Below are 27,473 nucleotides of genomic sequence, written 5' to 3' on the forward strand. Positions count from 1 at the left end.
TTGTTTTAGCGTTCTTTTTATGAGTGACCCAGGATTGGAGTCAACCATTCTTTATTTGTATAAACTAAAAGTCAAAGATTAGATGTAATGATACTGCCCAAGACATACTGGACACTCACTGTGTGCCAGGCTTTGTGATAAGCCCTTTATATTTATGATAGCATCTTTCATCTTCATAACAAAGCTTATGATATTGGCACTACTATCATTCTCATTTCATGGTTAAGAAAACTGAAGCTGAGATTTTAAGAAACCTGTTCAAGCTCCTTGAGCAGATGGGGCGGCCAGAATTGCAGGTGTTCTGACACAGAGCCTGTACTGAGCCTAACCCTTGATGTTCAAAATATCCTCTTCCAGCCTACACTTATGAAAATATTTGCCTTTGCAGCTGTTTGTCTAGATATTGAGAGTATGTTTCCAGGTTATGATGTATTATTAATTAATAATTATAAATTGTCCTTGTTAAAGACACATTTGGGTGACAAGAAAAGATATCCTGATATTGACAGTATATTGTATTGAAAACATCATAATCCCAGCACTTTGGGAGGCCAAGGCAGACAGACCATGGCCCACGTGGTGAAACCCCGTCTCTACTAAAAATACAAAAATAAGCTGGGTGTGGTGGTGTGTACCTGTAGCTCCAGCTACTCAGGAGGCTGAGGCAGGAGAATTGCTTGAACCCAGGAGGTGGGGGTTGCAGTGAGCTGAGATCACGCCATTACACTCCATCCTGGTGACAGAGTGAGACTCTGTCTCAAAAAAAAAAACATTGTTGAAGTACCAGCTATGTGACCTTGGCCTCATTTCACCTTTCTGGGCCTCGTTTTCCTCAGCTGTAATGTGACAAAGTTTCAATAAATTATTTCTCTATAGCTTCCTATGATTCTGTAAGGCATAATAATAATAAAGCCCAATAAATTTCTAAGAATGAAAGTTAATGCAATTAAAAAAGAATGAGAAGCCAACCTTGAATTACAACTCCCTGGGTGAATTCCTTTAAAATAGATTTCCTTCAGCCTTGAGAATATTTTGGACATTAAGACTATGCTATATGTTCTTTAGGATATGAAAAACGGGATATAATTTCTTCTCTTCAGTTGAAATGTTATTTCTCACCTATCACTTAAATAAGTTTTCTCATCAGTGCTTTCCTGCTGCTTCTGTCCTTACAGTAAAACGCAAAGGCAACTGACTAGAAATTTCAATTAACTATTTGCCATTTGTTCATTTATCAATTTTGCTGCATTCTACTCTTAGGAGGTAGAGATAAATCACAAGGTGATAGCTGCCATCGGGAACTCTCCTTGAGAGAAGTTGCAGGCAGTTTAATCTACCTCATTTTCCCTAGCTCCTTTTTAAAGAAACGTATTATATTAATCATTCTCTTCGATAATGACTCTAAAAGAACAATAAAAATCTAAGCTGTAAATAAATAATAATTCCCACATATTTCCTAATATCTACCAGCTAGTGCAAGAAAGTGAAGAGGGAATGGGTAGAGCTGGTGGCTTAATCACTGCAGGCCCCTCTTCTGTCCATCACGCTGCCCCAGAGTGGAGGGCACTAGCCCCTAGGAGACACTGACTAAATATCCCATGAATAAATGGCTCCACAGAAGAATGTGGACTTGGTCTTTTTTACTTTTATTGCTTTTTCTTTTCTTTTTCTTTCTTTCTTTCTTTTTTTTTTTTTGAGATGGAGTCTCCCTCTCTTGCCCAGGCTGGAGTCCAGCGGTATGATTTCGGCTCACAGCAACCTCCATCTCCTAGGTTCAAGCAATTCTCCTGCCTCAGCCTCCCAAGTAGCTGAGATTACAGCCATTGCCTGGATAATTTTTGTATTTTTAGTAGAGACAGGGTTTTGCCATCTTGACTAGGCAGGTCTCAAACTGCTGACTTGAGGTGATCCACCTGCCTCAGTCTCCCAAAGTGCTGGGATTACAAGCATGAGCCACCGCACCCGGCTTTTTATTGCTTTTTCTAATAGAAATTTTAACTGAGTCCATTGTAGAATCACATGTAGTTGTAAGAAATCGTACAGAGAGACCCCCTGTGTATTTTGCCCAGTTTCTCCATTGGAGATATTTTGCAAATCTGGAGTACAGTGTCACCATCAGGATATTCACACTGATACAATCCAATGATCTTTTTCAGATCTTGTATGTGTGCAAATGTGATTCTGCACAATTTTATCATCTGTGTAGGTCTGTGCATCCACCACCATAGTCAGGATAATGAATAATTCCCACAGCAGAAGAATCTCTCATTTCCCCCCTCCCCTTTTTTTTTTTTTTTAAATTTTGAGATGGAGTCTAGCTCTGTCACCCAGGATGCAGTGCAATGGCATGATCTTGGGTCACTCTGCAACCTCTCTGCCTCCCGGGCTCAAGCAATTCTCCTGCCTTAGCCTCCTGAGTAGCTGGGACTACAGGCATGGGCCACCATGCCCAGCTAATTTTTGTATTTTTAGTAGAGACAGATTTCACCATGTTGACCAGGCTGGTCTTGAACTCCTGACCTCAAGTGATCTGCCTGCCTCGGCCTCCCAAAGTGCTGAGATTACAGGAGTGAGCCACCATGCCCAGCCCCCTTGTTTTCCTTTTCTAGCGACACCTCTCTTCCTTCCCCTTCCCTCCTGTCCTAGTCACTAACCCTTGGCACCCACTAATTTGTCCTTAATTCTAAAATTTTGTCATTTCAAAAATGTTGCATAAATGGGATCACCAGGTATGTAACCTTTTGGGATTGGCTTTTTTTCCATTGGCACAATTCTCTAGAGATTCATTCAAGCTGTTTTGTGTATCAATAATTTGTTCTTTATCATTGAGTTCACGTGGAACACTTGAATGACTTTATAATGGAGATATATTCTGACGTTTATCAATAGGCTTTTTTCTTTTTTGCCTTTCCCAGTAACTATCAACATCCTAGTCAAGCCAAGACATCTATCTGCCTGAGGAGGAGATGGGAGATAAAGACAGGAGAAGGCCGTGTTGTTACAGGTGGTGTTCGGTTTCTGACATGCACCTCAGTGCTATGCATCCATGGAATAGCCTTGAATGTGTCTAGAATGGAAGTCTCAATTTTTATTCCACAGTTCCTAAACTACTTCTCTCGCAGGGTTCCTCACTGTAGTAGGCAGCCCCACCACTGGGTCAGCTATTCAGACCGCTACCTTGGGAAACGCTCTTTGACATCTCTTTCTCTCACCCACCACATCTGGTTGATCACCAAATATTATGGGCTCTGACTTCAATGTGTTCCTAGTCCAAAGATTTCTCCATCACCATCACTGCTATTGCATTGATGCATGTGCCTCTAACTCTCACAAGGACTCCACAACTGTAGTTGAACGGGTCTCTTCGTGTCCATCCTGTCCCTCTATTGGCCCATCCCTTCTGTAGTTAATACAGCATCCCACAGCTGGAATGATCTTTCTAATATGTAAATCGGATTGCGTTACTTATGTGCTCAAAACCTTCTACTGTTTCTCATCTCACTTAGAATAAAGTGCAGACTCTCCATGATGGTCTCCATCTGTGCAATCAACTCCTGGCTAACCCTCTGACTTCATCTGTCTCCTGCCACTCTGTCCCTTGATGACTGTATTCCAGCCATGTTGGTTTTCTTGCTGTCCTTGAACAAGCCAGGCGTGTCCCTACCTCACAGCCTTTGGATTGCCATTCTCTCTTCCTGGAATGCTTTTCCAGCAGATGTCCACACAGCTGGCTTTCTCACTTTGTTAAGGCCACTGCTTAAATATTGCCTCCTCAAAGAGGACTTTCCTGGCCATTGTAACATGCTTTCCCGCTAAGCCTCTTTTACTTTTCTTCATAGCGCTTATTGCTAACATTTATATTACACAACTCTTTTCTCATTCTGTCTATGCCCATGAGAGTACATGGTTCATAAAGATAAGAGATTTCTGTTTTACCCATTGTTCTGTGCCTAGCACCTGGTATCTGTGAGCACTGAACATACTTTTGAGTGAATAAATGATTTCCCCAAATTCCTTTACTCAGGCTTTTTAGTACACCAAGGAGGTCAGAGAGTTCTCCTGCATCCACCTCCTAAGTATGGAAGATGGCATTGGCGGCCCCTAATTCTTTACCCTTCCTGTATTGGTGGCCTTTGCCATGTGACTTTGCTGTTTTCTTCACTGAAGGGAAAGGGAGTTTCTCTTCTCCTTGACTCTGGATTTGGCCACATGACTTACTTTAGATAATCAGATGTTAGTGGATGTGGCAAGACCAAAGGCCTGGAAAGTGCTTGTGTGAGTGGCTTGTTCTCTTGTGTCTCTGCCAGAGAAAAACATGCCCATGCTAACTCCCTGGTCCCAGGAGGAAGATGAGAAGTGTACAACAGAACGATTGGCCCTTAGCTGACCTGCAGATCAATGATAAAAATAGAATTGTTTTGAGCAATTGAGTTTTGGAGCTATTTGTTAGATGGCACTTTTCTTTTTTTTGTAGGAAGTAAAAGCAAAACTTTTTTTTTTTTTCTTTCTTAATGCCCTAGAAGACTATGAGAAAAGGAGGAGACACAGCAGGAGAGATGAGAGCTGAGCTTTGGCCCAGAGAGCAGAAGTGGATTTCTAAAGAATGATGGATGGGACTGAGGGTTTAGGGCTCTTGCCTTGCTTCCCAGTCTGGGGCTCTGGGAAGAGGTTGCTGTGTAGAGGGTGGGGAGGTACTGTCCTAACATGGGACAGCCCAGCCTCATGTAGAGAGGGAAGAAGAGTAAGCAGACAGGGTCTCTGGTCCTCACGTGCTTCATCTCATTCTCGTGCAGCATGAAGCCCGAGATGAAAGCCCTGACTTCTTGATAGCTGACGACAACCTGCCATGGGGAGACGGAGGACGCCACAGAGACTTAGGCTTAGGGGTCTCTCAAGTGGGAGCTGAGGCCACAGCAAAGAAGCAAAGGGAGTGATGGCAGGTGTTCCCTGGGAACACTGCCTGAGTCAAAGAAAGGGACTCAAAGTTCATCAACCACAGATTGAAGCTCCAAGGCCAGAAGAGCACTCAGGGACACAGAACACTGGGCCGGAGGCCAGCAGATGCCTGGCCATGCAAACTCAAGGACCAGCACGCATCCAGGTCTCTCCATGCCCATGGTATCATTAGAATGCTAAAGCTACACATGTTGCTGCCTGTCCCCTTCTGTACTCTGTACACCTGGTCAGCACCTTCTAGAAAGAAGCAGAGGACGGGAAAGGCTCTTTGAGAGACTGAACATTTTTATTCATGAGGGACAGAGCACAACCAGGAAGGAATGTTGAAATGATTAAGTCAGAATCAGCTTTAAACCGGCCTGGACGTTTAGCTTATTTGCCTTTGCCACCCAGAAGGAATACGAGATCATCAGACACAGAAAAAGACATTGCATTTTCTCTGCATATCTGAGCTGTGTTGTGCATTACGATGTGCAATTTTGTGATAACCATGGCAACCTCCAATTTGGTCTCCCTGCAGTTTCTCACTTCCTGTTATGCATTTTGCACTCTGCAGATGGTGCTATCTGGCTAAAGTGTCAATCTGATCACATTATTCTCCGGATTAAAAAACATCCTTCCTTGACTTCCTTTCACCCCTAAGATAACATTAAAACCTTAACATGGCTTATAAATAAACCCGTAATATGGCAGACGCTGTCAGTGCTCGGCATTCACCTCAGTCCTGCTCCAGGAAGCACCGACTGCAATTCCCTGTCATCTGCACTTTCCTCTGGCCTCAGCAGCGTGTCGGGTGTAAACACGGGACAAGCCCGAAGTGCTGGGGAGTTAGTACCGCAGGAAGCAGCCCTCATCTCTGCAGGATGGGAGGAGGTGGCGAGATACCCTGGCTTCCTCCTGCCTCAGTTGGGACACTCGGAGGCAGGTCTCGCACTGTCTTCCAGAGTGACCTGGTGGGATTATGTTCCAGGTGTCCACAGTGGTGAGTGGCTTGACAATGCTCCACCCCTTTCCCTGTTTCATGTCTCTGCTTTCCTGCTTGTTTTATGGGATTGTCTCCCAGGTAAACTTCTTATATTCAAATCGAATTCTCCAGGGTTTCTCTTGGGAGAACGCAACAAGATCGTGATCGTACAATTTATCAACCTGCACAGTCCTATTTTTAGAGTAAAAGTGGGCACTGCAAGTAATGTACACTTGTCCTGGCAGGAGTAGCTTGGGTCTGTTCCGGGCAAAGCAGGACATGTGGCCCTGCTGGTAAAGCCCCCTTTGATTTGAATCCTGCTTACGCTGCGGCATTTTTATCACACGCACCTTCACATCCTACTTTCCACTATTCTGAGTGCAACTTGCTGTGGTTCCTCAAATTTCCCTCATAGCACATTGCGTTTCCAAAGATGTCACAACTGTAACTCCCATGGCACGTTTCTTTGCAATGTGACCTGGCCACGATGCCACCAAGAGGTAGGGTCTGCTTCCTCTCTCTTGGAACATGGGCTGGAACCCAGATTTTGGTCAATAGCACGTGGCAAGAAAGGTGGCTCTTAGAGACCTCCACTTTCTATGTTTGCTGTTTGGAAAGCTCCTTTCTGGAGCCCAGCCGCCATGCCGCGAGGTAGCCCAAGCAGCCATGATCTGGAACCCTTGCGAGAGAACAGAGCCCCTGGCTTGTGGCCCCAGAGATCTCCTGTGCAGCCAGCACTTGCGGCCAGCCACGTGAGTGAGGTTATTTTGGGCTATCCAGTCATTCTCACACCTCGCCCGGAGTCATGAAGTAGAACAACCACCCTGCCAATTCACAGAATTGCCAGAAATAATGAACTACTGTTTTGAGCCACACAGTTTTGGGTGGACTGCTGTGTAGAGTGGAGAACTGACCTCCCCCGCCCTTATGGCTTCTACTTCAGTCCATTGGTTTACCCAGATCATTCTAACTCATCATTAGGGACCCAGCTTCTGTGTTACCTCCTCTAGTATGCCTTCCCCCACTCCTGGACTAGCTCAAGTGCCCTCCCTACTTGCTCCCAAAGAATCCTATACTTCTTTCCATGTATCCCACCCTCTTGTCTTTTTACTTCTAATTGCCTTTCCATTACCTTCTTTTCCAGAAACTTAAGCTCTAAAAATATGACCCAGTGCATATTGATACATTGTACGATCACCTATCTTGTTTTGGGTTCTCCCAAGAGAAACCTCTGAGAACTGGATTTGAATATAGAAAGTTTCCAAAGGCAGAAAATGTGCCTGTCTTGGACCCTAATGATGTTCCAGGGACTTATACAATGCCTGGCATCTGACATATGATGAGTGTACATTTGCTGATTACGGCGAAGTAAAAAAACTAGTATTACACACATACTTTGTGGCAGAGACTGTGCTACTTGCTAAATATGTATTATTTTGCTGAATCCTGTGACATACAGACCATTACTATTCCTATTTTAAACGTGAGAAAACAAATACACACAAAGTTAAGTAACCTGACAAAGTCAGACAATTGGCAAATAGTAGAGTAAGAGATTGTATTAGGTTGTTCTTGCACTGCTATAAAGAAATACCTGGGACTGGGTAATTTATAAGGAAAGAGGTGTAATTGGTTCACAGTTCTGAAGGCTTTATAGGAGGCATAGTGTTGCCATCTGCTTCTGGGGAGGCCTCAGAAAGCTTACAATCATGGCAGAAGGTGAAGGTGGAGCAGGCAGGGTACATGGCAAAAGCAGGATCCAGAGAAAGAGTGTTGGGTGGGGGAGGTGCTACACACTTAAACACCCAGGTCTTGTGTGAACTCAGAGTGAGAGCTCACTTATCACCAAGGAGATGGCCCAAGCCATTCATGAGGGATCCACCCCCATGATCCAAACACCTCCCACCAGCCCCCACCTCCAACACTGGAGATTACATTTCAACATGAGATTTCGGTGGGGACAAACATCCAAACTATATCAGAGATCAAACCCAAGGGTGAGAGAGCAAAGTCTGCCGTTAAGTCAGTCCTTATGCATCAGTCAGGACAGGTGAGGCTCTGGCACAGTAACAAACAACCCTATAGTCTTGGCTTAACAAAGCAAAGAGTTTTTTTTTTTATTTTTTATCTCTTGCTATATGCTCATCACAAGTCAAGAGTTTTCTGTTCACTGTAGTCACAGAGGGACCCAGGCTTACGGAAAAAATCACTGTCTTAGGCTTGTCAGTCACCGTGCCAAAGGGATAAAAGGACTCTAGAGGGTTTTGCATGAGTGCTTAAATGTTCTAGCCTGGAAATCACACAGATCTTTTCCATTCATAACTCTGGCCAGAAATAGTCCGTGAGCAGCATGCTTATCACAGTATACTATTTCACCAACAAATGAAGATCTAAGTATGTTATTTCCTTCTGTGTCAAGAGGCTTTGCCAAAGTTCCAGAAAGTTTTAGAAAGCCCTAGAAAAAGAATTTTTTAATCACTAAAAAGTCATGTAGGATCATGATATTCACAATTTAGATTATAATGGAAATAATATAGTGGCTACTAGGAGGCTCATCTTCTATTGGAGTTGCTTTGGATAATGATAGTTTGGGAAATATGAGGATCTGAGACCAATATGACTTACAAACTCTAGTCAGTTCAAATGGATAGAAGTTCACTTTATTTTTAACCACCCAAGACATCGCCACTGACAACCAGCAATGGTCAGCAAAGCAACAATGACACTGCATTAGTATTCAGTTTCTTTCTAAGCGCAGCTTCTCAAGTTTACACAGAGAAGCTACTGTCTTTTTATTACAGAATATATCTACTTCATTATGGTTTTATATTACTGATTTAAAAAATGGCAGAAATAGTTAATTTGAAAAACAATTAATTAAAGAGGGCTCAGAAATAAAATTAAAATGCATATTGCCATCTTGGAAACAGAGGTTGTCTATATAATTACAAAATTCACAGTGATGTGGTGATCACTGTACATTGATATTCTTCTAAATTCGTATCTATCGTCATGCATCATGACAGTGTTTTATATCAAGGAACCCTAAATGTTATCCTCCTAGTTGCTAATGGAACAGGAGACCCTGTTCTACTATGATATTGCATTTCCGCCTTTTTAATTAAGAAAATTAGTCCTACCACAAATCTTAAAGTTTCAAAGGTGATTTAGGCTATATCTAATCTGGTTTTACTCAATCCAGACAACTCCTTAATGTAGAGAGCACATTTCTGTTTAGCCTTTGTTGAATATTCAGTAATAGAGAGTTCATTACCTCAAAGTAGAGGCCACTCACTTTTGAAAAGCTCTAATTGTTAGGAAATTCTTTCTTATATGGAGCTGAGATTTTCCTCTTCATATCTTCTGCTTTTGGTCCATATCTTCTGCTTTTGCTTCATATCTTCTGCTTACTCAGTCTTGCTGAGTAAGCCTCAACTAAGTCTAATCCACCCTGCATGTGGCAGTTACCAAAGACGGAAAACTGATTCTCCCGTCTCTCAAATCACATATTTTTCTGACCAGACATTCCCAGGTCTTCTGACATTTCCTTTACGGGTCTTGTGTCTATCTGGTTTTCTCCTCAGTTGACTAATATCCTTGCTCTGGACATGATTCTCATACTAGTGTGGTTCAGAATCATGTTCATTTAAGAATCCATCACCATGGAACGAACATTGCTTGTACCAGACTTTCCATCAAACCAATTTCCTAAGTTTTTTCATGATGCCGGGGGTCTCCCAACTTCAACTTAAGTGATTGTATATATTTTTTGATCTAAGTGCAGCAATTAAGTTTATTTCTATTACATTTCATCTTATTATTTTTATCCCATCTTTCTAGCCTGTCAAGATGGCTTTGAAATGCTTTTTATAATCCATCATATTAAACCATCCCTCTCAGCTTCGTGACATTTGCAAACTTATTAAACATGCTATTTGTGTCTTTTTCCAAGGCATTAAAAGAGATGTTGAAAACAACATGAGCAAACAGAACACCCCACTTTCAGTTTCTTTCTTGAAGATTTCTTGAGAGATTATTAAATGTGTTGCTGAAAGATAAAGTCTATGACATCACTCGGCCGGTAAAAGTTGGATGGATATGAGGGATAAAAGATGGACATAACTAGGCCTAGTGAGATTTCTCCTTTGTGAACCTTTGCTGATTGCTAATGATTCTGAATTCCTTCTAGAAGCATTCAGAATTATGTAAGAATCCATTCTAAAAGTTTGCTGTTGGTTGGCAGTGATCACACTACTATTTCTTGAATACATATCCTCCATCCCCTTTATAAAGATCACTCTTGTCCTTGATTAGGTAGCCTTTCTTTCATCCTTTTTATGTGTCCCTTTTTGAGCAGTGCTCATCAAAGAGCTCAGTGTGAAGTCATCTTAGGTATTTAGAGCCATCTTCTCCTTCTTTTATAGAGTCAGTTTCAGAGTAGCAGTTTCTGAGTAGCAGAAACTGATCCTAGAAAAGTAAAGCAACAACTTTGGAGCATGAAACTCCAGGGGGTTTCAAAACCTGGCCGGAGTACGTATCAGTTGCAAGTTCAATACTGTATGTCTGCATAGATGGATTTTTACACAGCTGGGGAATACAAATGGGTTGTCCTTCGCTGCAGTATATGTTGTTTTCAAAGAGACATTTAAGCACCTGCCTCCTCAGTCCTGCCCTTATGAAATGATCAAATATCAAAGGAATGTTGGCTTGAAGGGGTGGCCAATGATTAGTTTCTCAAGCACCTACATGTCTTTTTGGGGTCTTCACGGTGACTCCTTCAATTTTATTAACAGAATTTTAGTTTCAGAGTAGCAAGGACCTTGTCCTTCTTCCTCACCATTTTGGAAGATGCAGGTGTTATCAGGAAGCAAAGCATAGGTCTTGGGTTCACAAATCACGCTTTTCAAATCTCAGCGTCACCACTGACCAGCTGAGTGGCTTGAAGCCAGTGGTTTTCAACTGCGCGGTAATTTTTTCCTCCTGGGGGACATGTAGCAATGTTGGAAGACATTTTTGGTAGTCACAACTTGGGGTACTAATTCTATCTAGTGGGTAAAGGTCAGGGAGGATGCTAAACATTCTAAAATGCATAAGACAGCCCCATAATAAAGAATTTTCTGACCCAAAATATCAATAGTTCTGCTGTTGGGAAACCCTACTTTAAGAAAAAAACTTAATCATTTTGAGCTTTAGTTCCTTCTTCTATACAACGAGGGTAACAATGATCTGTGGTGGTGTGAGAAACGCACACAGTACTGTACTTACAGCATATAACATAATAACTGGCATGTAGCCAGCATAAAAAATGGTAATTGTTTATGTATTAGGCATTGTGTTGTATATGTCTTAAGACGTTATCAGCTTAATATTAAAAGAGTAGTCCAATTACTCCACAAGTATTTTTTGAGCCCTTTCTGTATACTAGCCACTGATCAGTTTGCTGCAAATAGATTAGTTTCAAAAAAAAACAGTCTTTGCCCAACAATCTCTGCCCTCAGGGAGCTAACAACCTGCAAGTAGGCATTTGTGTTCCCCGTCTTGCCACTGGGAGAACCCAGGCTCTGAGAGGTTCAACTAAGAAAGCAACATGGTCAAGATTTCAATGCTAACAGAGGTAGAACTGGATTTCAGTCTAACCAGCTCTGCCTGATTCTATAGTCCACATTCTTTCTACTCCATGATTGTCAGGTGCCTACTTTTAGCCTATGAGACATGTGAGGATTGTAGCTTTCACCTCTGTGCTAGTCTTACCGATTCTGTTAGGATGATCATCCATATCCTTTCACCCTGCAGTATATGTCTACAATGATATTCTGATATTCTTTTTTTATATTTCATTTCATTTCATTTTTTTGAGACGGAATCTCGCTCTGTTGCCTAGGCTGGAGTGCAGTGGTGCAGTCTCGGCTCACTGCAAGCTCTGCCTCCGGGTTCATGCCATTCTCCTGCCTCAGTCTCCTGAGTAGCTGGGACTACAGGTGCCCGCCACCACGCCCAGTTAATTTTTTTGTATTTTTAGTAGAGACGGGGTTTCACCATGTTAGCCAGGATGGTCTCGATCTCCTGACCTCGTGATCCGCCTGCCTCAGCCTCCCAAAGTGCTGGGATTACAGGCGTGAGTCACCGTGCCCGGCCTACAATGATATTCTTTCTGTTTTGTTCCCCTTTTACTCTTTATTAATTCAACAAATATTTACCAAGCACTTGCTCCTTGTTAGTATACGTGGAACTAGGAGATGCTATCTTGGTCTGCAAGGAGGTCATGGCTTGTAGGGATGAGACCAAGGACCCATGACTAGAGTCCTAACTACTCACATGCCTGACACCATTTCCATCTTGGAATTGTGGACCTCCTTACCGGTGTTTATGTGTACTTTCTGTAACTCGCTGCCACATGCACAGTTACCTAGTTTGTGTATGCAGCAACATTTTCCTTGGGTGTACAAAAGATTCAGGGTGTAACCTTCATGTACCTGAGGCTCATGGTACACTTTTAGCTTTGCACAGATTGATGTCACGGTACATTCTTAGCTGTAGAAAATGTGGTCTTTATGATGTTATTTGTTCATGACCCTGAAGGTCCATGCCTCATACAGTATATTGGAATTGTGCTGAAATGTGAATCTAGTTACACGACCTGAAAAACAGACGAACCAGAGACTATTACTCATAGTGACAGAACCTAGAAATCATCCAACATTCCCATCAAAATTTGACTTTGTAGGTTCCACAAAGTAATAAAAAGTCTATTTTTTTCCAGGTATGTTTATAGCTGATGTTACTTTAGGAATATCACAGTGCAGTATCTTTAGGAACATCACTGTATCATAGCGTAGAGTTTGTTTTGATGGAATCATATGGTTCTGAAGGAGCACTTCACATTTTAAAGCATTCTTGACTGAACCGTGGGAGCACCTCTGGTGGAAAGCAGGTACTCACCAAAATCTCAGATGCATGACTTATGAATACCAAGGCCCTACTCCACTAAACAGCCACTTTTCGTTGCTAACTGATGGCATCACTCAACTTTCAAATACATCCCTCTGCTGGAGCTGGACCATGAATTTTGTTTGTCTGATGTACTTAAGAGTCTGGACTCTCTTCAGAGAGACCTCACTTCCAAACTCTACTTTGCCAATATTAGTTGATTAACTTTTGTCAAACTGACCTTCTTCTGCTTCAGTTTTCTCATCCACAAAATGAGGTTCATAATGAGGGATCTCATTTCATTCGATTGTTGTGACATTAGTTTCTTATGTTTACACATGTAACATGTAATGTCACAAAGTCTCTTCTGGTTCACAGACAATAAAAGTGGTGATAAGATCTGTGAAAACCCAGCAACTATAGAAAACGTTGGAGAAAATTTGGATAAAGACATCAGGGTGAGGTAATCCAAAGCTGACTGTGCCTGAGTGCTGTTTTCAGGATGCAAAGGATTAAGCAAAAGCTGTTTAATTATCTTTCATATTGTACAATATCTAAGGTCCAATGATCAATATATCTTAGCCTTCATTTGTTTTCCACTTCCACCCTTTGATTTATCACTCGCCACTCCCCACTGTCTTGTTCACCGAGTGTGTGGTCTTGGGCTTCATGCACACGCCTGCTTTCCCCGTCTTCTGGAAGCCTCTGTTACCAACCGGACTGGCGTGTTTCTGATTCTAAACCCAGGAATCCTTTTTGCTCTTGACCACTTTCTGGCACAAGATATAGACTTTATCCCTCAACTGGTCAACCTCAGCACTTACCACCTGCCCAAGTAGTCCTCTCTGTCTTTCTCTTTGCATTCTAGATTAACTGCCACAGGGATCACAGCACAGGGAAGAGCTCCCTTGGTATCTGATTGCCAGAGTTCAAATTTTCATTCTGCCACTGATTAGCCAGGTGGCCAGGTTATTTAATCTCTTCATGGTTCTGTTTTCTCATCTAACAAGTGGAGATCATAATCTCAACTACCTCATACAATTGTGATGAAGATTGAATGGGCTAATATCTATAAAGTGCTTAAAATGGAGCCTGGCCTACAGTAAATCTCATATAAGTGCATAACATCATTATTATTATTATTATTATTATTATTATTGAGACAGAGTCTCGCTCTGTCACCCAGGCTGGGGTGCAGTGGCATGATCTCGGCTCATTGCAACCTCTGCCTCCTGAGTTCAAGCCATTTTCCTGCCTCAGCCTCCCAAGTAGCTGGGACTACAGGTGCCCGCCCCCACGCCTGGCTAATTTTTTGTATTTTTAGTAGAGATGGGGTTTCACCACGTTAGCCAGGATGGTCTCGATCTCCTGACCTTGTGATGCGCCCGCCTCCACCTCCCAAAGTGCTGGGATTACAGGCGTGAGCCACCATGCCCAGTCTATTATTTTTATTACAGGTTCAGTCTCCTGCTCACTCCTCATTTTGTGACCCCTGCCCCATGTTTTTAAGTGAGCATTTTTACCATTAATGCTATTCTGATCACTTCTACACACTGGCTGCCGAATGACCTCCCTCCCACCTGTACATCACCACCATCTTACTGCTTTCATTGCAGTTCACAGTACACAGCCTCATATTAACAAAATGCATTGACTTCACATTAAATATATAAAAATACGTCACCAATCATATCGATAGTTTAAAAATTTAGGGTGTAACCTTCACGTATCTGTGGCTCATGGTACACTTTTAGCTTTGCACAGTGCTAATCTCCTCTAGTGAAGAGAAGGACAAGGAGACTCTGGAATTCACAATCGCACGGGGGGAAGGGTGTTCTGTCACACTGTTACGTTCCTTATTGGCCTTCTCATCTGCATATAATATCAAGGCACTTTCTTACGAGAGGAAGATAGAATCATGTTGATATGCTTTGAAAAAAGAAGCGTTAAGTTACATATTGCTAGTAGGTAGAGGTTTGTAATAAACCAAATTCTACATACAGAAGCCTGGAGCAGACTTGCCTTTGCTTGGGTTGTAGTTTATGCCACGTGCCAAACAACACTGGTTCCATTACCATTGTTGATTTAGAAGCCCCCATGACCAATCACAAGTTTTTTATTATTTTATTTTATTTTTTTTGAGACGGACTCTTGCTCTGTCGCCCAGGCTGGAGTGCAGTGGCCGGATCTCAGCTCACTGCAAGCTCCGCCTCCCGGGTTCACACCATTCTCCTGCCTCAGCCTCCTGAGTAGCTGGGACTACAGGCGCCCACCACCTCGCCTGGCTAGTTTTTTGTACTTTTTTTAGTAGAGACGGGGTTTCACCGTGTTAACCAGGATGGTCTCGATCTCCTGACCTTGTGATCCGCCCGTCTCGGCCTCCCAAAGTGCTGGGATTACAGGCTTGAGCCACCGTGCCCGGCCAAGTTTTTAATTTTTTTTTGAGATGGAGTCTCACTCTGTTGCCCAGGCTAGAGTTCAGTAGTGTGATCTTGACTCACTACGGTTCAAGCAATTCTCCTGCCTCAGTCTCCTAAGTAGCTGGGATTACAAGTGCCCGCCACTATGCACGGCTAAGTTTTGTATTTTCAGTAGAGATAGGGTTTTGCCATGTTGGCCAGGCTGGTCTCGAACTCCTGACCTCAAGTGATCCACCCGCCTTACCCTCCCAAAGTGCTGGGATTACAGGCGTGACCCACCATGCCCAGCCTAACCACAACGCATTTCAAAGGCGAATTAACTTTAGAATGAGTTACATGAGCAATTTCCCCCAAAGATGATTTGCTGACGCTTCCCTTGTGCAACACCGAGAACAACCATGTAACTTTCCTGTACAGAGAAGATATTCATGACTGGCCCCAGTGAGAGAAATTTACCTGATAGTTTTAAAATCCAAATTCATGTTACCCAAACAAAGTTATTCTTCACACACATTTATACCGAATGAACCACATTCTTACCTATAACTTTTCCCAGAAAGAGCGACTTGGGAGAATTGAAGAGGGTGTCGGATGAACTTGGCAGATGGTAACTCACAGACGGATAATGATCGAGCTGCAGGAAGAAAACAAGAGACACTTTTAGAAGGACGTCACTACCCTGTGTGGAACCAAATCTTCCCTGTGGGGATGACGTCACTCTTTGAACCCTGGTTTTCTGATATCTTATTTCATCAGCCCTGACTCTAAAACACCAGCCCGAGAAAAGGGAAACCCATCTCTTCCTTTGCTGGGGTTCTTTGAAAAAATCCGAGCATGGTAAATGAAGATCCTTATGAACAGCTTTCCAGGTGATGTACATTTTCTGTGGATGATTTACCTACAGGATTAAGATCCAGGCTCATTTTAATGGAGTAAAGTCTGCTTGACCCAATCTCCAGTGTCTCTGATATAGAATATGCCACAACTACAGCAATGAAGTTTTGCTGAAGCATTTTATTTTGTGATACAATCACACACATACACACACACACACACACACACACACTCAAATGCTGAGGGTCAAGTAGGGTAAACAGTCATGGTTTTCTCACTTATCCCAATGAGAATGATTTCTCCTGCCACAGGCAGGGGTGGTTGGGTGAGTTGGCAGCAGAGAGAGAGAAATGCAGCTGTTGGGAACAGTGCACAGACAGTGACCATGGGAGCGACGCACATTTCTGATTCTGCTGCCCATGGACAAAGTGCCAATGGTGGTGTCAGAATCGTTGGCCTTGTCCTTTGTGTCCCAAGTGACTTTTCCTGCCTCATATTTTCAGCTGTCTTTTTACCACCCATATGGCCTAGGTGTGTTTCTCCAACCGTGAGCTCTTAGAGCCTTCTGGGCCTTTTTTGTGCCCACCTGTGGAAAACTTTCTTTTGTAAGAATTCCTTTTTCTGAAGTGAGATTAATACGTGCTGAGGTCAGCGTGACGAGAGCTGTGGCTTATAAGAAAACACAGCATTGCTCTCCGACATGGGCATTCCCAAGGGGACCACGTCAATTGTGTAGAGGAAGGAGACAGAACAAGCAGTAACTTGTTGAAGGCAGCAGCACAGACTCAGAAGCAGATACGCTCCTGAGTCCTTGCTCAAACTCAGCCTGATTAGGCAAAAAACTGTCCTTCAGATGAGCAAAGACGCTGGAAGCTAGCCGTGCTCTTGGGAGGAAGGAGACAGTGGCAGGGAAGAAAGAGGGCAGGCAAGTGATCCAATCTCATCAGCACATTGAGAACCAGCTACTACAATGAATAATCATTCATTATTGACTGACTGCAGCAGAATCTTGAAACTGCTTCCTAGAAACTTAGAGATCATTGCACAGTCAGGGTTAACAGTCAAAGGGTCATCACATCTCAAGAATATTTTAGATTTTTTGGCCCACAGAACTGGTACAGTAGGTTTTTGTGCATGAGTAGTATTGCCACAAAAATCCAAGTCACCCCCACCCCCAAAAACTATTAAAGCAAACATTTGCATGCTTGGCTATCATTTTGAAAAGTTTTCTATAACATCAAATGCATCATTAATGAAACAAACCAGGTGTGGTGGCTCATGCTTGTAATCCCAGCACTTTGGGAGGCTGAAGCGGGTGGATCTCTCGAGTCCAGGGGTACAAGATCAGCCTGGACAATATAGTGAGACCCTCATCTCTACCAACAATTTTAAGAAGTAGCCGGGTGTGGTGGTGTGCACCGGTAGTCCCAGCTACTCGAGAGGCAGAGGTGGGAGGATATAGCTTGAGGCCAGGAGGTGAAGGCTGCAGTGAGCTGTGGTCATGCCACTGTGCTCCAGCCTACGTGACAGAGTGAGACCCTGTCTCAAAGCAAACAAAAACACTTATTCCGTCCAGATAATCTGAAATATTTAAAATCTCATATAGTTGTTTCTTTGGAGCAAAAGCTCTTCAGTTTCTGCTCTTAAATATTAGCTAGCTGCTTTGGTGCCATCTGATGGCCCACATGGGTAACTGCCACCGCACTTCTATTCACTTTCTTTTAAGCGGTTAAATGCAAAATGCCATTGTTAATAGCCTACCTGGCAATGCCTTAGGGGGTGGTGATCTCCCCCTAATACTTCTAACAATTTAAAAACTAAATTTGTGGTCTGGGCAGTGGCTCACGCCTGTAATCCCAGCACTTTGGGAGGCTGAGGTGGGTGGATCATGAGGTCAAGAGATCGAGACCCTCCTGGCCAGTATGGTGAAACCCCGTCTCTACTAAAAATACAAAAATTAGCTGGGTGTGGTGGTGCTGTCCTATAGTTCCATCTACTCAGGAGACTGCGGCATGAGAATGGCTTGAACCCAGGAGGTGGAGGTTCCAGTGAGCCGAGATTGCACCACTGCACTCCAGCCTGGAGACAGAGCGAGACTCCGTCTCAAAAACAAAACAAACAAACAAACAAACAAAAAAACACTAAATTTGTAACAAAGTTCTATTTTCTTAAAGAACTTTAAAAATGGATACAAATAATATATGTTCATTACAAAAAGTATAGATTTGCGGAAAAAACTGACTGCTGATAATAAATGTTAATTTCTAATGTATTTTCTTTCAACTTTTCAAATAAAAAGGGGATAGAACCCAAGTAACACATTGTTTTGTATATTTTTTAACTTGACGATATATTATGAATGTCTTTCTGTGTCAATAAATATACAACAAAATTCTATTTTCTTAACTTTAAAAATGGATACAAGTAATATATGTTCATTATAGAAAAAATAATACAGATTTGAAGAAAAAAACTGCCAACTGATAATCAATGTTAACTTTTAATGTATATTCTTTCAACTTTTTAAGTAAAAAAAGGATGGAACCCAACTAACACATATTATGTTTTGTATATTTTTTAACTTGACGATCTATTATGAATGTCTTCTGTCTCAATAAATATACAACAAAAATCATTTGTCATGGATGACTAGTATTTCATTCTATGGATACACAGTTTAAAAGATCTGTTAAATTTCCATGTTTGGGTTTTTATATTTCTGTGTCCTCAGGCCCAATACAGTGCTGGATACATGGTGGGATCTCGATAATTGGCATTAACAGTTGTTAATGCAGCTCTTAAAGTCGTGAGCACCAAAGGGAAATCCGTCCTCAGGTGTGGTGTGACCCACACAGTGGAGGTACCTTCCTTTCCCTGAATTGTTTCTGCGGGTCCAGACCAGACGGACTTGGCTTTTTGGCAGCCATTGTATATTATCTTTGCTGAGCTATAGTAAAATAAAATTCCTGGTTGATCTCTATAAGTGTATTCTCTTCCTATGTCTGCGTGGTTGATGGCTTGAACCAAAATGCTAAATTTTACATTTATTTATGTAAACCTTTCTTTCGTTTTATTTTATTTTTTATTTTTTTGAGACGGATTCTCGCTCTGGTGCCCGGGCTGGAGTGCAGTGGCCGGATCTCAGCTCACTGCAAGCTCCGCCTCCCGGGTTCCCGCCGTTCTCCTACCTCAGCCTCCCGAGCAGCTGGGACTACAGGCGCCGCCACTACGCCCGGCTAATTTTTGTATTTTTAGTAGAGACGGGGTTTCACAATGTTAGCCAGGATGGTCTCGAACTCCTGACCTCGTGTTCCGCCCGCCTCGGACTCCCAAAGTGTTGAGATTACAGGTGTGAGCCACCACGCCCGGCCACTTTTATAGCTTTTGTTTTGTAACACAACAATAGCCTACTTAGAGGTTTTTGATTGTTGATTCTGTCATCTTGCGTATGTGTGATCCCGCTTGGTTTTGACTTTTCTAAAAAACATAATGAACACTCCTAGCCTTAACTCATTGATGAAGTCATTAATTTCAAAACAGTGAACAGGAACCTAAATGGGTCATGATGTACAGTTCTAATCCAAATTACCTGCTCAGTTAGGAAAATATGAGAAGTGACGAGGATATCCGGAAAGCCTTGAACATTCACAAAGATGAAGCTGCAGTGCCTGAGGAAATTCTCTAATAAAGGAGGGATGGAGGAAAGCATTCTCCGATCAGCCTCCGATCTTACCACGAGCGAGGCGTCCTTACGTCTTCTCTCGCCTGCTCCTGCCTGCCTCGTGCCTAAGACGGCGGGGTGTGGCCGGAAGGGATGGGTGGGACGGTGGGGTAGGTGGGTAAAGTGAAGAGGACCCTAAAGGAAAAGCGGCTCTGCCGCTGACGGCGGCTGCTTTGCCGAGTGTTACCACCAGGTGGTGCTGTCCCCCAGCCGAACATAATTCAGAACAGCCGCACCGGATCAGGGCTCTCCAGGACCTGAGACCCGCCCAGGGAATCCAGAATTCCCCTGTTATATTAATCACATCTGCAAAGCCCCTCTTGCCAGGGAAAGTGACGCGCTCTCAGGTCCTGAGAATTAGGACGTTATCTTTTGGAGGCATTATTCCGCCCACCATATCTCCACATTCAGACAAAATTGCAGAATGCTCTTGTGCCACATGGTCAGGTCCCACAAGGGTCTTTATAGGAGGGAGGCAAGAGGGTCACAGTGGAGAGAAGATGTGACAACGGAAGCAGAAGTTGGCGTGATGTGAGGAAGGGGCCGAGGAACGCAGGAGACTCTTAGAAGCTGAAAAAGGCAAGGAAACAGATGCTCCTCTCAGAGCCTGCAGAAGGCACCAGCCTTTCTCATTGACTTCAGCTGTTTGCGCTGCCTGCCCTTCTGGCCTCTGGAACTGTGAGATAGTAAATGCACGTTGTTTTAAGTCCTTAAGTTTGTGGCGATTTGTTACAGCAACACTGGGAAACTAATACAAGAAATTTATGGAAAAAAAAAAAAAAAAGACCTTGTACAACCCCAAACCAAAACATCTGTTTCTCCCTGCAATTTCTTCAGTAACAGCGTTAGCGTTCTCCGTTCTTCCTGCCTCCCAGATGAAATGCATTAAGGGGCCCAATAACTGAATTAGCCCTGCTTTTCTGAGCGCACCCAATTGATAAGAGACACCTGCTTCCTTGAACCCTCCTCACCATAAGCCTGATTCCTAAAATAAACCCTTCCTGACTCTTAGAGCCACCCCGTCATTCTCTAAGGTATACGGGTCTCTTTGCGTCAATTATCAACTTGTTGCTTCCTGGCTCCCAATGCACGCTTCAATATAAGCTCTATGATAAACAATGGAATTCCTTAAAGCCTTTTGCTGTTAAAGTGAGCACAACGTCAAGCTTTCTCAGTAGCGTGCTCTGGAGGGACACTGCAAGAGGAAGGGGCTTACTGCAATTTCCAGCACAGGCTCGAGGAGGGGAATAGCAGAGGCTCTGCCCAGGGTGCGAGGACATGAGGTGAAGCCCGTCCGAGTCACAGGCCTGCAGGAGTTCCCTCTGTGACCCTCTCGTCTCAGCCGTGGCAACCTGTCCACAGACCTCTGGACGTGTGTCTGAGCCGCCCTGGTAGCCCCTCACTCACACCCCCACCGCCGCTGCCATTGCCTGCTCCCCCACCTGCACTCCAGAGGGCAGCCAGCCTGTTGCTCCCCCAGCCAATCCAGACCAGCTCCAGCTTGGCCAAGCAGGAGGAGCCTCTGCTCTCTGCCAGGCAGAAACACCTTCTCCAGCAAGGTCCTGAAGGGCTTCAGAACGTGCCATCTCCAGATATGCTGGCTTGGGATAGGGACAATTTTGAGCTAAAGGCACTTAAAAAACAACAGATGCGGCCAGGTGCAGTGGTTTACGCCTATAATCCCAGCACTTTGGGAGGCCAAAGTGGGTGGATCACCTGAGGTCAGGAGTTTGAGACCAGCTTGGCCAACATGGTGAAACCCCATCTCTACTAAAATACAAAAATTAGCCGGGTATGGTGGCACACACCTGTGGTCCCAGCTACTTGGGGGGCTGAGGCAGGAGAATGGCTTCAACCCGGGAGGCAGAGCTTGCAGTGAGCCGAGATGGCGCCACTGCATTCCTGCCTGGGTGAGAGAGTGAGACCCCGTCTCAAAAAAACAAAAACAAAGAAAGAAAGAAAGAAAGAAAGAAAGAAAAACAACAGATGCACAAAGGACACTCCGACCTCGCCTTTTCTTCCTGAAAGCAGGAGATGGAACTTTCCTATGAAAGATGCCCTCCCTCTACGAGGAAGAACAGAACATTCTTCTCTCCGGAGGCGGGGAGTTGAGGCCAAGAGAAATCGGTACAAACAAAAAGTGTTTTGACAGTTAAAAAGCTCTTGTTAAAATAACCGTTGTCTTTAGCCTCTCCATATATTTAGTTACTTTTTCCCAATTAGTACTTTTTGTTCAACCATTGCATAAGCCCTTAGGCCTGGCTGCTTTTGGATCTTGGTGTTCCTGCGAAGGCCCTCACGTGCCTGTAAACATCGGCTTGCGTTTCCTCCGTTAATCTCTCCTATCTGAACTTAACTCTCAGGCCCAGCTGGAGACTGGCAGAGGCGACAGGAGCAGCTTTGCCTCCACTACGGTCAGACACCCACTGAGGTTGTCCCTTCCTGAACGGGCTCCCTCAGCCCCATGGGGCCTCTAGGAAACTCTACAGGGGTTTCCTTACATCTTAGAGTTGCTGTTGGCCATAGTTAATGCTTCTGTTTATCACCCCATTTTAACCGACTATGGTTTCCAGCTCCTGTTTGACTCAGATTGCTAAGCCCTCGCTGCAACAAGGGATAAACCCAACTTTGTCCGACTGCAGATACAGTTCTGGTCTTGGCTGGTGGGATTCAGTAGCAGGAAAAAGGAGGAAATATGTATTGAGCAACTGCTGTGTACAAGGCTTCGTGCTGGGCTTTTAATATATATTATCTTATGGAATAGATATTAGATAGGTATGATCTTGCATCTTTGATATTATGAAGTGTCCAGTCATGGCCGGGCGTGGTGGCTCACGCCTGTAGTCCCAGCACTTTGGGAGGCCGAGGTGGGTGGATCATGAGGTCAGGAGTTCGAGACCATCATGGCTATATGGTGAAACCCTGTCTCTACTAAAAAATACAAAAAATTAGCTGGGCGTGGTGGCAGGCGCCTGTAATGCCAGCTACTTGGGAGCTTGAGGCAGGAGAATGGCGTGAACCCAGGAGGAGGAGCTTGCAGTGAGCCAAGATCCAGCTTGGGCGACAGAGCGAGACTCCATCTCAAAAAAAAAAAAAAAAAAAAAAAAAAGTGTCCAGTCACAGAGTAAGTACCGAGGCTGACACTCTGACTCCAGAGACAACACGGTGAGCTGCAGGCCACAGCCTCCTGTACTAGCCCAGTCACCTCAATTAGGAGAGGGAGAGGATCAGCTACATTTAAAGTATTTACATTTAAAAGAGAAAATGCATTAAATCAGATATAGCAAGAAAAGCTCAACCTGAAAAGCCTAAGGAAATGACATATTATATAATTTCACTCGTATTGCCAGGTGGCCACCTCTTTTCAAATGAACCCTGGTGCATTTGCCACGGTTAAGTGTAATAATTTCAAGGTAATTTCTTTGGGGTCCAAGTGAGCTATTTTGTAGAATTGTATTTTGCTGTACATTTAGCTGGTGGTCATTTCACTGGCAGTTAAGAGGCGATAAGAGATTGTGTAATAGAGGCTCATTAAAATTAAAGACTGTGACTCCATGTGCCCCAGGACAACCTTGAGGGAACACTAATTTGTTCAACATTTACCATTAAGCCATTAGAAGCATACTGATTCAGGCAGGACCTTGTGTCTTACACGTGGAGCTGAAAGCTTTAATGTCTATTCAGGTATTATTTTGCAATTTCCATTCATTTCCATTTTTAAGCCACAGTTTGCATTGGCAGAGTTTGAAGGGATTTAATCAGCCACTTACGCTTTGGGGATGCAGTGGAAAAGCTAAAGAAGAAATACCTAAACCGTGTGGGTTTTCCTGGACCAGTGGAGGGGTGGGGCCTCCTCCCGAGATGAAGGACACGATTTCAAGGCCGACCCTGCTTTTTCCGTGGCCCAGACAAAGGCCGAGGATTTCTTGCGTTTTTCCTAATCCTTAATTTTGGGGAATACTTGGAATTAGCTCAGCGATATTGAATTTAGAATATATCATCTTTTTTCTTCAAAATATCATTTTATTACCAATAAAGTGATTATAGAGAGATGGGCTTTAGGTGTATGACTAAGGAGTTTCTTTCTTTCTTTTTTTTTTTTTGAGACAGGGTCTCGTTCTGTCAGCCAGGCTAGAGTGCAGTGGCGTGGTCACAACTCACTGCAGACTCCACGTCTCAGGTTCAAGTGATCCTTCCACCTTAGCCTCCCGAGTAGCTGGGACCACAGGTGCATACCACCATGCCTGGATTTTTTTTTGTTGTTTTTTTTGAGACGGAGTTTTGCTCTTGTTGCTCAAGCTGGAGTGCAATGGTGCGATCTCAGCTCACTGCAACCTCTGCCTCCCAGGTCCCGGTTCAAGCAGTTCTCCTGCCTCAGTCTCCCAAGTAGCTGGGATTACAGGCACATGCCACCATGCCCAGATAATTTTTGTATTTTTCGTAGAGATAGGGTTTCACCATGTTGGCCAGGCTGGTCTTGAACTCCTGAGCTTGTGATCTGCCTGCCTCAGCCTCCCAAAGTGCTGGGATTACAGGTGTGAGCCACTGCACCTGGCTGCCTGGCTAATTTTTAAAATTACTTTTAGTAGAGATGGGGTCTCACTATGTTGTCCAGGCTTGTCTCAAATTCCTGGGCTCAAGTGATCCTGCCCCCTCAACCTCCCAACATCCTGGTATTGTAGGCCACCACGCCCAGCCTAGAACATATCTGATGAATGTTTTCTTTACTCCAAGTTGAAGCCCAAGGCTGAAGATAAGAAGAGGCTGATGCAGACAGACTTTAGGTAGGAGAAACAATTATCAACTCAACTTGCACCCCTTATCTGTGTCTACCCGTCCTTCTAAACCAGAAATTCCCACAGACTTCAAAGAAGAGAGGGTTTGAAGAGTGGAAACCATATCTTCTTCCCCACCAGAATCTCGATTCTATGAAGGGTATGCACAAGCCTAGGGTCATTTGCAATTGAAAATACAAAAGAGCAGGCCTTGAGCCCAGTATCAAGGATATGTTCATCTAAATGTTTTCTGCCTCTTCCTAACCCTAGAATCACTTTTTTCCTGACAGTGGAGAGGACATGGAGCAAATGTAAATGTGTGGGAGAGAAAGAAGTAGGGTTAGGTGTGGCTCTCCCATTAGTCCAGGGTTGCAGCTCTGTTCCCGATCCTCCCTTGGTGAGACTGTAACCCTGTGGGTTCTAGGACGCTGCCTCAGTTACCACTCCTGCCCCAACAGCCTGGCGTAACACACGCTGGTTAAACACTGATCAGTGGGGCTCAGCAGGTGGAGTGGAAGTACACCTGGTTGTCAGAGCCCTGTGGCTAACACCTCACCTCTGGGCTTTCAGCTATTTTTCTCTGTAGTGTTATCTAATAAAACTTCCAGTTAATTTATGATTCACATGAAAAGGGCCTGTGATATGCAAGGTGCTCATTTAACATATGTTAAGCGGGTCAGCACTGGCTGAGCCATGTTGGTGTATGTATCTGTACGTAGATCTGTCCGTGTATGTGTATGTGTATGTGTATGTGTTTAAGGTATGGATTCCTAGCTTTTACTTCCATTAGAACTTCTGTTTGTGGATGGAGGAATCTCTGTGAATGACTCAGTGGACTGAAGCCCTCATAGCGTTTTATGGCCGTCGGGTTTGAGTGAGTGAGCTTGGCTCCATCCTCACAGACCGCATTGATGGGGAGACTGATCGTTAATCTGGGACTCTGAATTTTTATGCAAGAGACACTTGTCCCTGCTCTGAGAGTCTTGATTTCAGTGCAACTTGTTCTTGGGACCACATTGCTGAGAGCCACAAACCCACCAGGGTGAGGGTCAGCAGGGTGAGGGTCAGCCCCCTCCCAGCCTACATTGCCAAGCCCTGCGGCCATTCCTCCAATCCCAAGAACAGCGATGGGTGCAGATGAGAGGACATCATTTGGGAGGTTGACCCATGTAGAGGTCACGTTGTCTACCTTTATTTGTTTTTGATTGAGCTACTCATAAATCCTGCTGACTTATAGAGATACTTAAGAAGAAGAAAGAGGCCAAGAAACACTCTCCCCTAACAGAACTCTGGAATAAACGAGCAACAGCCATGCTTTTGTCACTGGGTTAGCGATGCATGCCGGTCCTGGAGGTGCCTGGTGTGTTTCATGGCAGATGCCTTTATGAAGGGAAAGTTAACTGAATCCTGCAGGTAACTGCAGTTGGATAAGTCAGGGAGCCTTTGCCTCTTTGGGAGAGATTAAATGGCCCTGGGGAGATCAGAGGGGAAGGGGACGTCTTCGTAGAGTGGAGAGACGAGAACACAGTGCCCTTGCCTAGACCTTGCCCCTCTGCTCTGACCTGACTCTCACAGCTGGGGATGCACTGTGCACTCCCAGGTGTGCTCAGGGCTTTAGACCAGCTATATCTTTTGCCCAGAATACTCTTCTGCTGTCCTTTCACCAAATACAATAATCAATTTGTGCTTCTTCTGGGAATTATTCTGTAAACCACTCACTTTATTACCAGTCCCAAGCTGGGCTCAGGCACGTTGGAGGACTTTGACTGAATAATTCATTAATTAATTAAATGTTGGCAAGGACAGAGGTGGCCTAGCCTAGGGCCAAAGCACACAGATTTGTCTCCTGAGCCCCCTTTTCCTAAGCCTACGTTGGGGGCTCTCTAGTCCAAGAGCAAGAAAGAAAACTGGCCGCAAAGTTAGAAGAGATCCAGGTGAATCCACTGTGCCTAAGTCTTTCTAGTACAGAAAACACCTTGCACGTGGGAGCTGGGACTCTCTCCAAACCCGAATCACCTGGCTGTGAGAATGCAAATAGAGAAAAGTGGCTGGTTTCAGTATGTGTTTCCTCTTCTCGGTAAGGCACTGTCCTCTATGGAAGGTCATTCAGGGACCCTTTGCAAACCAGCTTCTAGACTTCCAGCGTAAGAGAGGAGGGGAGGCCTGGGGGAATGAGAATGGGGCCAGGAGATGGGTCCTGGCTCTGCCACATGTTAAATGGATGTTTATCAAGTTAGGAAGCCTTCTTGGACTTCAGTTTCCTCATTTGTAAAAGAGGAGGTTGAACCAGCTCTGTGAGGTTTCTTTGAAGATGTTCTGCTACTATGGCCCTAAGGAATAGTATTTTCCCAGGTCTCTGGGGCATTGAGCAGAATCATTGTTAAGATCCAACTCAAGGGTACCATTTGAAGGTGCGTTTTCAGGGCACTATTCAACTTCGACCAATTTTGGTGATGGATGGAGGGTGGGAGGAAGTGTCCACCTGCCCTGGAAAGGCATCATTCTATGACTTTCAATTTTGAGATCCAGACCTTGTAACAAGGGCCATCTTTGCCATATGTACCGAAATATCTCTGCAGACTTGGCTGCCAACATTCAGCCATAAGATTGTCAATTTCAGGTTCAGTTGGGAATTTTCAGGTAGGGAGGGGCCTCAGAGAGGTAGTTTATCACCGTCTTTTCACAAACGTAGAAGGGGAAGCAGAATCCCAGGGAGAGGTAGTGATCGTCTCAGATTCTTGGACTGGAAGTGGTAGCATCAGCCTTGAAACAATATTCAACTCACAAGGAACACTGTTTCCCAGAAACGCTTAAGGCTTGAGAGAGAAAGGATTTAAGAGACAGATCTTTCTTTGTTGTGTAATTTCTGTTTCAGA

At 44.1% G+C, this 27,473-nt stretch overlaps 1 protein-coding gene across 1 annotated transcript in view; it reads right to left on the reverse strand.

Annotated features, from left to right (window-relative positions):
• The window catches only part of CNTNAP2 (contactin associated protein 2), a 2,243,420-nt gene that overhangs the window by 136,081 nt on the left and 2,079,866 nt on the right, over window positions 1-27,473 (reverse strand). Inside the window, exon 21 of the mRNA XM_050786136.1 lies at window positions 15,808-15,901. Within this exon, the coding sequence (XP_050642093.1) occupies window positions 15,808-15,901 (94 nt within the window). The remainder of the gene's footprint in view (window positions 1-15,807; window positions 15,902-27,473) is intronic.

This window comes from Macaca thibetana, chromosome 3 (genome assembly GCF_024542745.1).
Source record: "Macaca thibetana thibetana isolate TM-01 chromosome 3, ASM2454274v1, whole genome shotgun sequence".
NCBI classification, from domain to species: Eukaryota; Metazoa; Chordata; class Mammalia; order Primates; family Cercopithecidae; genus Macaca; species Macaca thibetana.